The 15916-nt window shown below is 36.0% G+C and overlaps 1 protein-coding gene across 1 annotated transcript in view; it reads right to left on the bottom strand.

Moving 5' to 3' along the window:
* LOC134825493 (uncharacterized) overlaps nucleotides 1–15335 on the bottom strand; it is a 28992-nt gene extending 13657 nt beyond the window's left edge. Inside the window, exons 1-20 of the mRNA XM_063837708.1 lie at nucleotides 15274–15335; nucleotides 14884–15089; nucleotides 14621–14748; nucleotides 14339–14450; nucleotides 13104–13276; nucleotides 12232–12723; nucleotides 11731–12000; nucleotides 11111–11586; nucleotides 10802–10953; nucleotides 10416–10579; nucleotides 5381–5385; nucleotides 4702–4812; nucleotides 4297–4442; nucleotides 3729–4045; nucleotides 3424–3569; nucleotides 3032–3150; nucleotides 2722–2813; nucleotides 2426–2558; nucleotides 2142–2240; nucleotides 1736–1821 (exon numbers count right to left, since the gene is read on the bottom strand). Coding sequence (XP_063693778.1) covers nucleotides 1736–1821; nucleotides 2142–2240; nucleotides 2426–2558; nucleotides 2722–2813; nucleotides 3032–3150; nucleotides 3424–3569; nucleotides 3729–4045; nucleotides 4297–4442; nucleotides 4702–4812; nucleotides 5381–5385; nucleotides 10416–10579; nucleotides 10802–10953; nucleotides 11111–11586; nucleotides 11731–12000; nucleotides 12232–12723; nucleotides 13104–13276; nucleotides 14339–14450; nucleotides 14621–14748; nucleotides 14884–15089; nucleotides 15274–15335 — 3489 coding nt within the window. The remainder of the gene's footprint in view (nucleotides 1–1735; nucleotides 1822–2141; nucleotides 2241–2425; nucleotides 2559–2721; nucleotides 2814–3031; nucleotides 3151–3423; nucleotides 3570–3728; nucleotides 4046–4296; nucleotides 4443–4701; nucleotides 4813–5380; nucleotides 5386–10415; nucleotides 10580–10801; nucleotides 10954–11110; nucleotides 11587–11730; nucleotides 12001–12231; nucleotides 12724–13103; nucleotides 13277–14338; nucleotides 14451–14620; nucleotides 14749–14883; nucleotides 15090–15273) is intronic.
* Nucleotides 15336–15916: the final 581 nt, after the last annotated feature.

The raw sequence follows: 15916 nt of genomic DNA, 5'->3' as shown, positions 1-15916 counted from the left end.
AAGGTTGGAATATAGATCGTACCCTCTTCACTGAGTCTATTCAGAAACAATCAGAAATTTTAATGAAAGAAGCTTTTAAGTTAATATTTCGATTTCCCGAGTCCCGAAATAATATGATGCTTACTAAAAAGTAAACATGACACAAGTAAATAAATAAATTCTGTGGTTTCAAACATTTAACTAATTGTATGAAATAATTAATATTGAACATTTATTAAATTTAGGAGGGTCCAGTAACCAGTTCTTACTTCATTTCTTATCGCATCAAGATGAACTCAACAATAGTTTTATTGGCTTTGATCGGTATTCAGCTGGCTTATTGCCAGACAAACCTCGCTTTGAAACGTCCAACTTCTCAGGTCAGTTAGAAAGAAATTTATAATATTCGAAACCTTTTTAAAATTACTTTCCCTAATGTAAGCTTGTTCACTGCTAATTCTAAGTCGAAAGTTCGAACGGGCTTAAAATTTTAAATTTCAATGATTGATCTAGCCGTATGAATCTTTATCTAATCAATTTATTCAAAATCATTCATTTAAATAATTAATTAACTCCAGAGTTCTACATACGGAGGATGTACGTGTGTGAGAGGAGAAAGCGACCGAGCAGTGGACGGGAAGACCAGCGGCAACTGGGAGGACGACACGTGCACTCACACTAAATCATACACGACGGGCAATTGGTGGCAGGTTACACTGGAGAAGGTTTATAGAATTGATGTAGTGAAGATCTTCAACAGGATGGACTGTTGTGGTGAGAGGATAATTGGAGCTCAAATCTGGGTAGGAAAAGATGGAGTATTTAAGGAATGTGCTACCGTACAGGCCACGAGAGGTTCTCCCGTTGCAGAGAGGTACGACTGCAAGAAAGGGTTGGAGGGTAATGTCGTGAAGATAACTCAGGAAATGAAGATTTTGACACTGTGTGAAGTCCAGGTTTTTGGGGAAGAAATACCAGGTGGGGATCATGATGGTAAAGACGGTATGTTTAAGAAATGCACGACCATCATGCAGAAGATAGCTGAGAGTGGGAGCCTTGAGTGTACGTCAACGTTTGAAGAGTACACTGTGAAGGTAACTAAAGAGGAGGATATCGTTACATATTGCCAGCTCTATTCAATTGACAGAGGACCTGTTGAGAAATATGATGAAGATCAGTTTATTCGTCCGATTGAAGAATCAGTTTTACCTTCAGAAGGAGACTACCTCAAACGTGAAGAGGGCAAAAAGGACAAGATGAAAAAAGGACACAAAGAGAAGAAAAACAAATCAAGTAAAAGGAAGGGATACAAAGCAGACGAGATAAAGAGAAGAAGGGAAAGAAGAAGAAAAAGTTGATAAATTCGTATTTAATAAATTCGTGGTTGATAAATTCGTAGTTGATAAATTCGTGGTTGATAAATTCGTAATTGATAAATTCGTAGTTGATAAATTCCTAGATGATAAATTCGTAGTTCTGGCTATCGCGAATCGTGACTAAAGAACCCGCCCAGAATATATTCCCTGAAAATGCGATTTTCTTGGTCTCAAATAATGAAAAAATTGTTCTACCATTAAGATATTTTTGTATATTTTACCTTTTAAGATATAAAATTATATGATAATCAATGGTAATATCAGGTAGATAATATAGATGTATCAATCAATCTAATTTAACTTTTCGAAGTTACCTGTTTCTCTAACATAATGATGTCATGATTCATAAAAAAGGAGGAATCTTACAGCCCAGTTCTTACCTTCATTTGAACTCTAACATCATCCTCATCGTCAGAGCAAACTGGCGACTCTTCAACTACACAACTTGATATCTCTTCTAAATACCCTGTTCAATAGCCAAAATTTAACTTTTAAAATGTGATTACAAAAAAATTTAACAAAACAATGTAACTTTAAAAAATTAAACTATACAAACAACCCATTACCATGATAATTGTTGAGAATTAAAACTGTAAAAGCTTTTCATAAGTAACTAGGCGTGTTTACTGTTTAGATGATTGATACTTATAATTTGGAAGTGTGGCAAAACGTTGTAGTAAAAATATTGTGGTAAAAACTGTAGTAAAATGCAGTAAACAATTACCAATGTCGTAGAGTGAATAATCAAATAATATGTGGTATAGAATAAAGAATGTGAATATTTACCAATGTTGGAATTAACTTCCACAATTTCAATAGTACTCTCTGGTCGTTCAGCCTCCATCCTAGATTTGCGATCTTCTTCAATGTTGTGAGCCAACAGATCTGAAATTAAAATCGTATACATATCTGATTGGATCCAGTATAATAAAACGCTTACGTCTTACGCTTTCCGTGATTATACTTTGTGCTTTTGAGGGGCAGTAGGAGCGTTATTCCTTTACACTTTCAAGCATAGATTTTTATATTTTTATAACAATTCGTAACAAAATGACTCATGTTATCTTTACCTCTACAAAAGTCGAGTTGTGACACAGTTATCTCTCCTGCACTGTATTCACTTTTAGCTTCACTGTCAATAATGTCATCTTCTACTGTCTCTTTCTGTTTCTTCAACAGCATCCGCTCAAAGTATGACACGTTCTGAAATTATCTCATCAATAATAGTATCGATAATAATGAATATCAAAATACTCTAATTATATGCTTTCGCCTTTAATGGATCAATTCTTCATAGATCATAGAGATATATAATTGCAATAATTACGGAATGGTTTCGAAATTTGGCTGATAAAAGAATAAATACCTCGTTTTCTGAGAAGTTTATATCAGGAATAGCGCCCTTGGCTGTTTGTGAACCGTCCGTAGTCTTCCCAGCAACACCGGTTTGTTGGTTGCCTAAACACATAACAAAATAATTGAAGCACGTGAAATATCGTTCTATTGTAATGCATAGCAAATCGATCATTAAATTCGCATTTTCGAAACACTGACTGGTTGCGCGAAAACGTTTCAACACAAAATAAGTGTTCGGCGTACGCGCGTTCCATTTGTTTACTGGCCGCGGGTTAGCAGATTTCAAAATGTGTCAAAATGCGATTATATTCTCAAATTACCAGTACTATTTGTTGTTACTTCTTCGCCCCGCCATGCTTTGACTGCGTCCATAAATCCTGCAGCTGATGCATCTTCATCATAATCTCCCCAGAGAGAATTTTCTTGTATCGGCTCTTCACTGAAAATATTGGCTATATTAATTCGTGATTCGTGACTGAAGGCCCATGGAAATCACGTACAGAAATTGTCAAGCACTTTCACAGTTGAACAGCAGTGGCATGCAAACGTTTTCTTAAGCACAAAATTAGGCTTCCAAATCGATATTAACTCATAGAAGCTATATCATGTAAGCTGACTCAAAACCAATCTCAAACCAATCTCAATTCTCAATTCAATCTCAATAAATTGAGCCTAATATTGACTCTCAAAAACATATTAACAAAGAATTTACATTTTGACTTGTCTTGCAGGACCACTGTTTAAAGCCAAGTTGGCTTGTCTAGTAAGAGGTCGGGAGGTATGTGATTTTAGGGCTCCTTTTTTGTGGAACATTGCAAAACATTCCGTGCAGTATTTCTCACCACATTCCATGCAATTCTGAAAAAAATCAGTTATCTGAAAAATGAGCTTCACATAATATTTGCAATTCAATCGAGATGCATGCAAGCTGAAAACATATCCATCTGAACTACCATCTAAGATTTAAATATAAATACCAACTTTAACCTAGGTTACCACCGAAACTAAAACACGTACCATCTGAGCGCCGTTTAGCTCACACTGACCACACACTGGTCCCACAATGCTAGCTTGTCTCTGTAACCCCTCCATCTCCCCCACTTCACTCCACGCCATGCTCTCACGGGGCATTCTCTGCATCTCAAAACTGTGTGTTTCTGTGTGAGGCGCATCTGCGTGCAGCGCTTCAGAGTGCGGTGCTTCAGAGCGCTGAGATTCAGCGGGACCTTGGTGGGATGTTTGTGGTTCTGCCCAAGATGAGCCAGCTGTGGTGCTAGAGTTGTGGGGTGTGGAGACACGTGGGGCTGCTTTACGCTGTTTCTCTCGGGATTCTCCTGGAAATTGGAATGTAAGGGTACACTATAACTGGGCTGCATGATTGTGGTGATTTGTAAAACCCTACCACCTTTTATCTTAATATATGCATTATGCATGTGTTCTACCAATTTGCAATGCCTTTTCATTTCGTTCCAATTTTGATAAATTCCCCCGATCAGTATTAATATTTTATTAAGTTAAGCCAAGGAAGGCCAAGGCTATAAAAAATACAATTATTTCTCATACTTTAACGTCAATAAACTCTCACCTTTCTCTACCACAGGAGTAAGAAATTTAACTTTAATCTTCTTATCACCGAGTTTAATACCAGCACTCTTGTTCTTACTGCTGTGCTCTTTTGCGAAATTAGTAATAGCTCCCGTCTGTCCTGATTTCCACAGGCTAGTACAGTTACTGGGGTGGCAACCAATTAGAACACAGTATCCCTAACATGTGACACAAATAAAACAATTAGAACACAATGTCTGTAACATGGGACATAAATCAACCAAATATAACACAGTTACTATACCACGTGACAAATATTCACCAATAAATACAGATAACAAGTTGTGTACAAACCTCCTCTCCTCAAGTCATTAAGTGATTAGCTAACTAACTAAATGATTAGTTAATCAATTAATTAATTAGTTAATTGATTATTTGTACTAACCTCCTCTCCTCCTTCTCCTTCTCTATTGTTTTCCTCAGAGTTCTCAGTCTCTCCTCCATCTTCGCGTTCTCCATTTCCAGTCTCTCTGCGTTACTCAGCTTCTTAAGAGTCCTGTTAACAAGCATTAATTAATTAACAAGTAATCAACAATTCATTAACAAGTCATTAACAAGTCATTAACATGTCATTAACATGTCATTAACAAGTCATTAACAAGTCATTAACTAGTCATTAACAAAACCTTTAACAAGTCATTAACAAGTCATTAACATGTCATTAACAAGTCATTAACAAGTCATTAACTAGTCATTAACAAGTCATTAACAAGTCATTAACAAGTCATAAATAAGTCATTAACAAGTCATTAACAAGTCATTAACAAATCTAAATAAGCCATTGGCATTTTAAAGTGATTATTTGATCTTTTACAGAGATCAGCTTTCCAACTTTCCAAGACTCAAATTTCATTGTTTGTTTTGACTGAATTTTTCTTGAATGACCATCTAGCAAGGTCACTGAGGATGTCACAAGACACGATTGAGGTACTGAAATTATCATTCCCAAAGAAAGCTTGCTAGATTTAGACATCGAAGTATCTCCTGCTTCTTGACCCTTAACAGGGACAGCTCGAGCTGGGTTGGTTATCTGACATGGTAACTCCTGCTGTCATCCTCCTGACATTCCCTAACAAGCATTAAGTTTATTAGCTAAGTAATTAAGTGATTAGCTAATTTAATTAAGTATTAGCTAATTAATAAGTAATTAGTTAATTCATTAAGTAAGTAAATAGTTAATTTGATTATTTGAATAATTAATTTAAGTTATCACCTTAATATCTGAAGCCTGCAAAAGACTAACTTGGGTAACTTTAAAGATGATAGGACAACATTTTTTTTTTTTCGTTAAAATTTTATTAAGAAGTAACCGCTTTAAACCAGGCCATATAATTTATATAATATGTTTTTATCAAAAATATATCACACAGTTTTTACCAATCAAATAATTTTAAATTTACAAATAAAGCATGCAAAAATCCAGCCATTCTCTGTTCAAAGAGTCAAAATAATTTTAGAATTATATTATCAGGTTCGGTCATAAGGTTCAGTCAAAGCTCATATTCATGTATCGTGTAGCAGTTATCAATAAGTTTAACATGCAGAATCCTTAGGAGTCAGTCCAAAATTTGAAAATATGATAATAGTAATTATGTATTTCACAGTAAAAAACCGCCATGAAATTATGCCGAGCTCTTACATAAGTTAAAACTTTACATACACTATGAAAATTCCGACACAATTACCAAAACCTTACCAAGAACCCTGTTTCAAAAACCTCCCAATATCCTCAAACCCGTATCTAAGGCATAACTCAGCGCAATCATAGCGTGATAAATAATCATCAAATCATATCACAACATCTGTGCCAGCTCACGTGAAAAGATAAAACCACCAGGCTTTCAGCCTCTGCACGTCTTAAGAATGTCGTGACGTGTAAAAACAGTAACCAATCACTAGTCCCCATGTTAAAGGTACTGAACTATTAACCCACTGGTGTTAAACCAGTCCGACCTATGGTGGAACGCCTCCTCCGCCGGATGGTCTCAGCTCCTCTTACATCTTCCTGACGGGAGTCAGAACTCCCCACTCAGTGTATCAGTTCCCGCGCTAGCTCCGGTGTTTGTCACGTGGGCTGGTGCGCGCAACTTGGCCTTCAGGATCCTGACCAGCTGTTGTTGTAGTAAGCTACGTCACGTTTCCATCAGGGCATGGCGGGGTTGGTGTGGTGGGGGTTGTGGCGACTCTGGCTACCGTGATTGGAAGGTTGGGTGAGCTTAAACTGTAAAATCTTATAAAGGTATAAGCTTAAATCAGGGTAACTAGTGAATCAGTTGTGCTGAAAACTCAAACGGTCATTCACCTGCGAATATGAAATGTGTAGCAGAGTTTGAATTCGCCATTTCATAAATTAAAATATTCGACCAGGAACGTTAGATTTTAAAACGTAACACGTTTGTATAGTATCTATGGATTACGATTAAATGCCCGAGTCCTTAACATCAGACGGCAAATCATTCTCAGAAGCGTGAAAAAAATAATAACATAAAAAATCTGGAACATTTACCGAGAAATGTAATTTCGGATGGACTTGTTTATTTTGTTTGTATTTTTGTACCGAGAAAAGTAGAAAGCGTGTTAAAATTATACAAAATTAAATTCACAAAATCATTAAAATCACAAAATTTTTTTTGTACCGAGAGATGGTTGAAAGAAGAGTTTATTAAGGAGTTGAGTTCTGAAGTTCTGTTCTCCATTTCTATCTTCAGCTAAAGGGGTTTGGGGGGGTCTGTTGTAACACGGTGTTGTTCTCCTGCGTGTTACTATCGTTTGTTGACGTGTATCTGTTACTGCCTGTTGTAAATATTATAGGAAATCAAAGAACAAGTATTTTGGATCGGAGATGGACGTCTTGGACGACGGACGTAAACTATTTAAAGTGGTTCACAATAGAAAGCGCTTTCAGTCCATTATAATGTGCATTCTTAGTTCGACATAGCTACTTGAACAAGGAGTTAAATTGTGACATCATTCGGTCATCACTCATCATGTCATTAACTTATGACGTCATACTAACAAAACCACAAGGGATTCTCACTGTGTGGAAGGTAGCTGAGAGGCAGTATCAGACCACCATTCTCGGTATCTGCATTAGTGCGGTACTCTATTGCAGCTCCGTTATCTCTAGTGCTTCATTGAGATCTCGGTACTCTGGTGGTCTCTCGTCGTCAATAACTCACTGTTTGGGGGACAGAATATTGTAAATATCGAAAATATTATATCCAATGCAAGATTTGAATAGATCTCAGCACATTGGAATGAGACAGCTAAAATACTACGTACATTCGAACTGTGGAAAGGTATGGAAGCCAAAATTAATTAATTTTTAATTTTATAAAATATGGAACTTGTCATTGAAATGATTGGTGAATCAGCGGAACCAAACTGAAAACGTCGTTCGTTTTACAAACATTTTAACAACTTTCACAACATTTTTCATTTAAAAATTGAAACTCACCCAGGTTAACTCACACCCTTTTATTGAGAGACTCACTTTTCCAGTAATTTCAGCTCTCTTCCTCTGAAGATCCATATCTTGCCTCTAATCCAACTGATTTGAAAGTGTTTTGCGTCCCCCTTACTTACACCCAAGGATTTGTTTGCTATTCTCAGTATCTAACTTGTCAATTTCATTGCATCCGTAGTAAATCCTTTGAAACAACCTGAATGTTAACACGATTTAGTAATGATGGAGATAATTATCTATAGGAGGTTTAATGCAGGAGACAAAAGAAAAATCGCGATTGTTTGCCTAAAATCGCGATTATAACAGACTATACATAAAGAATAATATAAGACTATATTAGGGATTTCAAAAACTATGTTAACGAAATCTGTCACGGGTGAAAAATTTCAACTTCTACGGAGCTTCTCATTTGGTGGATAAACTCAATTTGTGATTAAACTTTTTTCAGCAGAGGATTTGCGATAGTTCAATTTTACAAAAAGAATAATGTTTACTATGTCTATGAGCAGAGATAACGCATTTAAATAGGGCTTATAATGGTGGATTACTTTCAGAGGGGTTTCGGTGGATAAATCATTTGTTGGCCTGTAACTTTACGTGTGGTTAATTTATGGTCCTTATTAAAGATTAGAATTGTAGCATCGGGGGGAATTTTATTGCCTCTTGATAAAAGCGAAAATTAGGGAAAGGATTTCAATTTTAAGGCTCGATTTGGTGGATAAAAACGAGAAATAAAATTCAATACGAAAATTTTCAACTGAAAAAATTATATTGGTCAACAAGTTCACCAGCTTTACTCAGTGAACGGATCAGGTTGGAAATCGTTTCAAGTTTATGATAGCATAGAAGATTTAATTTTTAGGCCATTTTTGGTGGATATATTGGAGCTTCAAGATTGATTTAATTTTAAGTCAATTTCTGAGTCAATAATGCAGGTTATCCATTGTTAGACCCCAATTATCTCGTCTAGAAGCTGAAAATGTATACAATTATTGCTCTAGGGCCATAATGAATGGATATAGTTTCATACGAACTTAACAAACTGTTTCCTTCCAGCCTTTAGAGCTGTTTTTGGTGGATAAAAGTACTAAAACGGGAAAATTTGCTTTTGTATCCACTATTTTTGGCCCTAGATGTGTTCTATCATGAAACTACAACTGTTTCTAGATAGAAAATCCCCTTTGCTGAGTCAGTTCAAAAGAATTTTCAGTCCAAGACGACTTTTAAGGTTAAAATTGGTGGATATTAAATGTGAATAACCTACCTCAGTGATTGAAATAACGATTTCTTGACTGATAACGTATGTGATCCACTTTCAACGCCCAATAATTATATCTTAAGGTCGAAAGAGCTGAAAATCATTGCTCTGAGGTCGAAAAGAAGGGCTATAGTTTCAAGTAAACGTTCCAAACATTCTCCATTTAGGGCCGTTTTTGGTGGATAAATGCCTAAGAAATTAGCTTAAAAACGGTTAAATTTGCTTTTTTATCCACTATTTCTGGCCTTAGATTTGCTCGATTATGAAATCATACACTGATATTGGTTTGTTTAGACCTTTTTCTTGTTCAGCACAAAATGTGATAAGCTCAAGCCGACTTTTAAGGCCAAAATTGATGGATATCAAAATATCCAGGTCGATATTTTAAGTATTTTTGGGTTAATTATCCACCAAATTGGCCCTGAATGCTTAAAATGCCATAGTACCTTATGCATAAATGTTCAACATCTTATATTTCATTTTTTCAACTGTTTCTAATCATGATGATGTCTTATTTATTGATATTTTGGTAACATTTACGTGTTTAACTAATTAATATTGACTTATATCCACCAAAAATAGCCTTTTAACTTGAATCTTGTACTTCATAGTTGATGCCATAGATTTAACATTGCCTTTGCATCATTTTAAGACCAGTAAATTGATGTTAGCTAACAAATAACAGTCTTAAAAAAGAGGTAAAAAAATATATCCACCAAATTTGGCCCTTAAGAAAAATCCCGGCCCTACTTATGAAATTATGAAGTTATAACGATTATTGTTAAGTCTCAATCATATTTTAGGAGTTTAGATGGAATTAAATATTTTTAAAGGCCACCTGAAGTGGATTGGTCTGTTTCACTTTTATCCACCAGATTTAGCCCTAAATCGAAACAAAAAGTGGCAGATAGTAAAGGTTAGGGTATAGCACACCATATCCTGGAGTTTTATCCCGTTCCAAAAATTATCCACCAAATTATGCCACAAAAACTGATTTTTGGCAAATTTTAACATTTTTTCCGTGACAGATGTTTTTGAAAGTTAACACGATTTAGTAATGATGAGATAATATCTATAGGAGGTTCATGCAGGGACAAAAGAAAATCGCGATTTGTTTTACCCAAAAATCGCGATTTTAACAGACTATACATAAAATAATAATATAAGACTATACATATAAAATTTGTCGCAAATAATGGGAAAAATCGCGATTCCGCACATGCCGTGATCTCCTTTTGTCCCTGGGTTCATGTAATATGGCGTTTTAAAGACAAATGTTACTGGAAAGCTGCAATAAGGCGGATAAGGATGATTTTAGATTAAAAAAGAAAGGAATTGATCAGAATATCAGGAATAGAATTCAAACTTAGCATACCTGACTGGCTCTAACTTCTTTACTCCTCAACTTCTTGATTTCACTCTCTATAGCCTCCTTTTCTTTCAGCGCCTGTTCTCTTAGCTTAATCTCTTCCTCCCTGACACGGAGTCGTTGTCTTTCTTCCATTATCTTTTCTAGTGTTTCTTCGATTTCCTTATCATCTGCAAAGAGGGAATGTTAAAGGATAGGTGTGGGATTGTTTTAGCTTTTTAGTACGTTTATAAACGGACTTAAAAGTTAAGAATTCTTATAAAATAAGAATTCTTAAAACATTCCTTAAATTAGCAGCTTATTGAACACATGAAACACAAGCAGCAGAAAATTAAAACAATCAAAGTTTATTTTTGAGTAATTATTTTCATACGGTAACAAATCATTCAAACCGTTATTGTGAGGTGGAACAAATGAAGACTGGGAGGTATTTACAGCCGTTTCCGACATCCTCTTCCCAATTTTATCCCTGCCGAGGGATACCAACTTTTCTTTTTTGTTTTTAGCTTGCAGCTTTGATAAGTCTTTCTCTGCATCTTTCAATCTGAAGACATGGGATGTATTGATATAAAATAACTCTCAATATTCCAAGAGTTTAATTTCTCAGCTTTTTTACAGCAAATAGTGATTAAAATCCAAAAAGTTCAACGAAGAATAATAGTCTACTACTAAAGTAAAAGTTTTTGAAATGGAATAATTACCGTTTTTCTAAGTCACTCTTCTGCTTCCTAATCGTTGAAATATTCTTCTCCAAATGCTTCTTTGTTTCGTGCACATTCACAGTAGTGTCTTTCATCTGATTCACTTCGTTAGCCAAACTCTCATTCTTTTTAACCAAATCTTCCATCCTACTTTCCAAGTTACAGTGGTCTTTGATCGTACATTTGCTGGGTTGGGGAACTGTGAACGTCTCCAACATCTCTGATTTAGCTCTTGGTTTTGTATTTTCCAAGCAATTCTTGATGTTTTTCTCGAAGATTACGAAAGTTTTCTTTCTCATTATTTCTTCGATTTCTTCAAATGTGCAAGGTTTGGTACGGGTGATCTTGATGCTTTTCTTTTTGAGGGTTGTGTTCAGATTCTCGTCAACTCCTTCTCTCATTTTGTCGATCTCTATTTTTAGGCTGTGTATTTCATCCTCGTAGCGTGACATCTTCTCATTTAACTCTGATTTTACCTGATTCAAACAACGCTTTCAATTACTGAATACTGATTCATAATATTATTAGTTTAACTCGAAAAGCCTCCCTATGATTTAACAATTAACCGTCATAAAAAACACAATTTCCTTAAAATATAGTATAAATAAAATATGTGTGACCTGCTCAAAGTCTAACTGCTGATCAGCAAATATCTTCTCATCATTCAACAAATCCTCCCTACACTTCTTAAGTTCGCCCCGCAGCTGTGACACCACATCACTATCCTCATCAAACACACCATCTGAAATATCACTGGAACTTCCACCCTGTTTTGTATCACGTGATTTGATCTTTTCCAGAAGTTTGGCTAGACCAGCGGTGGATTTCTTGGATATGCACCGTTCCACGTCTGATCGACATGATCTCACGAATTGTTTGTATGAGTCGAGCTGGATAAATAGTTGCTGAACTTTATGTTAATATCAAAGATTATTCAAAATCATAATAACCTGACCATGAGTTTGATTATTGGAGTTAATTGAGTGCCACATGTACCAAATTAGTTTTATCTGTCATTATAAGATCATAGCAATGTCATCAGTAAGTATATTCAGAAAAAATCAGAAATTTTCTTTGAAGAATTATCAAATCAATTAGTAAACTTTCAAAATTTCACCCACCTCACTCTCCAAATGTGATTTCTCCTCCTGAAGACTCTCAATATCACTTCCAGACACCTCAGAAGAACTATTCTCCCGTGTCTTTAACTGCTGTCTCAACTGCAATATCTCTGATTCCATTCTCTGCATTTCCAACTCGATCACATCCTTGTTTACAATAGGTCTGTTCTGAATGTCTCTGGCGCGTTTAGCGTATTTAAGTGCGTTGAGCGTCTCCTCGAAGGAGTCACTGGACGGTGACACGCATGTTATCATGAGGGTCCTGCTGTTCCCTCCCAGAGAGTCCTTCAAAAGCCTTGTTATCTTAGAGGCCCTGTAAGGTACGTGACCTGATTTCCGTTTCGAGTCACTGAGAGCGCTTATGACGTTTCCAAGTGCTAGCAGTCCACTGTTGATGTGAACGGACTCTTTGAAGCGCTCGCCAATGTTTCCTGTTCGGTGTGCCCGCTCTGAACCAGCCAGATCAACGAAGTGAAACTTTGCTGATGTTACCTGTAGGATTTTGTAATGCATGAGATATATCTCATATATAATAATATATATGATATTATATATCCTATATAAACATCTATAGAAACATCTATATATGGATGTTGGAGAACCAACGGTGAATGTCCTTGCTGTACGGCAGTGTTAAACAAGGAACTGAAACCGAGGGGTTCTGTTCAGGCCCTTCACATTTTGTTTCTGTCTGGTTCTAATGTACCGTCACAATAGTGACTTTAATTCATAGATGTTTCTTAGAATTTGGAATACAGTCTAAGAGGCTGAAACTGGTAAATCATAACCGATATGATTTCAAAATTCTATTATCTGATCTGAGGGCAAGCCAGAGGTTTAAAAAATTTTCATTAAAAAATCATCAGACCAACCTCAATGTTCCTCACAGACTTTGGAGACTGCTTGTTGATGTGAATGGTAAGAATGGCATGTGAACGTGACGACTGCTCGTTCATTTGAGTAGCTCCGGTTGTTCTAACTGCCATTCCATACCTCATTATCTTTTGCAACTCGTCACTACTTGTAACGGGCACCTCTTTCAAACCTTGGTGAAGTTTTGTCAGGTTTCAATTTCAGCGAAACATTTTGATCATACTTTCGTTCACAACAATGAATAAACAAGACACAGGCAACTTGTACGAACACCGATGGGACAGTAAGACAACATTAAGACAACATTAAGACAACAATAAGACAACATTAAGACAACATTAAGACAACAATAAGACAACGTTAACGCAACAAACACCAATAAGACAACAAACGATAAGACTCCTCATCAAGTTGTCAACCATAGTCGAGGATTTGTGGACCCGGTCACTGGTGTTCACACCAACAGCTGCGAAGGGATGTGGTTCCACGCTAAGAACCACATGCGAAGAGGAACCGGTCGTACCCGAACGGATTCAGCAGCCATGACTGTAGCCTTGTCAGAATTTATGTGGTGTAAGCGATACGGACTGACAAGAGACAACGCCTCCGTGAGGAAAGCCTTCAACCAAGATATCCCAGCCCTATTCAGAAGAATTTTTGATTAATTTATTGCTCTGTAGATTTGTATTACCTGATAAATAATGAGACCTAATTATTTCATTTTCAGAGTTTAAGTCACAATTTCGTATTACTCTAACTCAGTTGATGAAGTAAAATATAATTTGACAAAGTAAAATATATTCGAAGAAATAGTGTTATACTGTTATACATAATTTGTTGTCTTAAACGAATTTGTTGCTTTAATGTTGTCTTAATGTTGCCTTAATGATGCCTTAATGTTGTCTTAATGTTGTTTTATCGTTTGTTGTCTTATTGGTGTTTGTTGCGTTAATGTTGTCTTAATGTTGTCTTATTGGTGTCTTAATGTTGTCTTAATGTTGTCTTATCGTTTGTTGTCTTATTGGTGTTTGTTGCGTTAATGTTGTCTTAATGTTGTCTTATTGGTGTCTTAATGTTGTCTTATTTTTGTGTTAATGTGTCTTATTGGTGTCTTAATGTTGTCTTATTGTTGTCTTAATGTGTCTTAATGTTGTCTTACTGTCCCATCGGTGTTCGTACAAGTTGCCAAGACACATTTAAAGTATCAAGACGACTAAACAGATCAAACAAAAACCTTGAATAACTGTGTTCCCTCTATCATCCTCCCTGATGTGAATCTCCTCTGCAGTGTTCGACAGAAGATCCCTCACTTCGTCCAAATATATCTCAAGATAGGACACTTTTAGCTGAAGGTGGAGATTTAATTCAACTATTCGTTTTATAGTTTCATACATAACATGGGAAATTCGAGTAATACCTCAGGTGCTATACTGAGTTTCTAGAAAAGTTTATCATTTGAAAGAAGAAAATTTTGATTTCAGTTTCATTTTTAGAATCCACTCGCTCATTATCTTACCACAAAGGTGTCCTTATCACTATCAGATGTATCAATAAGATTGAAGAAATCTGCAGCTGCACGAGGAATAATACCCTGTAGATCTGGATCTGAATCAACACCTTCTATTGTGTAGGTCTTTCCGCTCCCTGAATTTTAAAGGTATGATCACAACATCGAGGAAGGCCTAATTTTCCGTTTATATTATTTAAGTAAAAGAAACTTTAAAATGGGTTAGAAAATCTTAAGTTGGAGAAAATGAGCTAAACAAAGTCACCTCATACCTGTCTGTCCATAAGCAAAAACAGTGGCATTATAACCATCCAGACATGACAGGACCAGGGGTTTTACAGTCTCGCAATATAAATTGTCCTGACTGATGGATTCCTCGAACACATGGTCGAAAGTGAAGTTTTGGTCTTTGCCTAGTGCCAACTGGCTTTTATTTGGAAGTACTATCAGACATTCTTTACATCTTTTTATCCTCTCCCTGTGATATGGATATTGGGTAGGTTGTGGAAAATAATCATCACATTGTTCATGGCAATGTCTGCTATTGCAGTAAAGTTCTTTTGAAAAAAAATATTATCGTTGAATAAACTGTTTCTATAGGTACTCTTGGAATCTGTATACATGGCTACATGCTAACAACTGTAAGGTAACACTGAACTCACCTCTCAAGTAAGGGTCGAACCCTGATAGCAACTTTGACAGATGTACATTCACGTTCTGACATCAGGCTATGAAATAAAGATGATTTGTGTCAGTTGTTGCAAAAATTTCAATGATGATGATGATGATGAAAATCTAAAATATATGGCTACAATCAGTAAGTGGGATACTCCACCCCAAATGGAATGCTCCACCCCAAATGGAATGCTCCACCCCAAATGGAATGCTCCACCCCAAGTAGAATATTGCTCCATCCCTGGAGGAATGACGAGGAATATACGCAATACATTAATATGTATTCAGTTAAACAAAAATTCAGTTAAACAAAAATTCAATTTTATGCCATTTATTACAGAGTAAACAAGCTTACAATAAATCAATTTGATATTTAAAGGAATCCTAATTCAATGTGTAGTATGGTTGTCACTCTTTAAATAGATTAGATATAGGTTGACGGGGCAAAGGAGTGTGCGTGCTGTTCGCTATTGCTCACACCAAACGGCAACCTAGTAAATGTTTTGTATGGACACCGGTCTCCATCACGATACAAAATTAGGATTGTAGAATTTATTGTATAACTTTTAGTGCAGTGGAGGAAGCGGTGTGGTGCATTAATAGAGTGACAGCCTACTGATTTAGAGTTGT

The sequence above is a fragment of the Bolinopsis microptera genome, chromosome 13, assembly GCF_026151205.1.
Source record: "Bolinopsis microptera isolate Bmic1 chromosome 13, MBARI_Bmic_1.0, whole genome shotgun sequence".
NCBI lineage: Eukaryota > Metazoa > Ctenophora > Tentaculata > Lobata > Bolinopsidae > Bolinopsis > Bolinopsis microptera.
The sequence above is the reverse complement of the archived record's forward strand: the minus strand, read 5'-3'. Positions and strand labels throughout refer to the sequence as shown.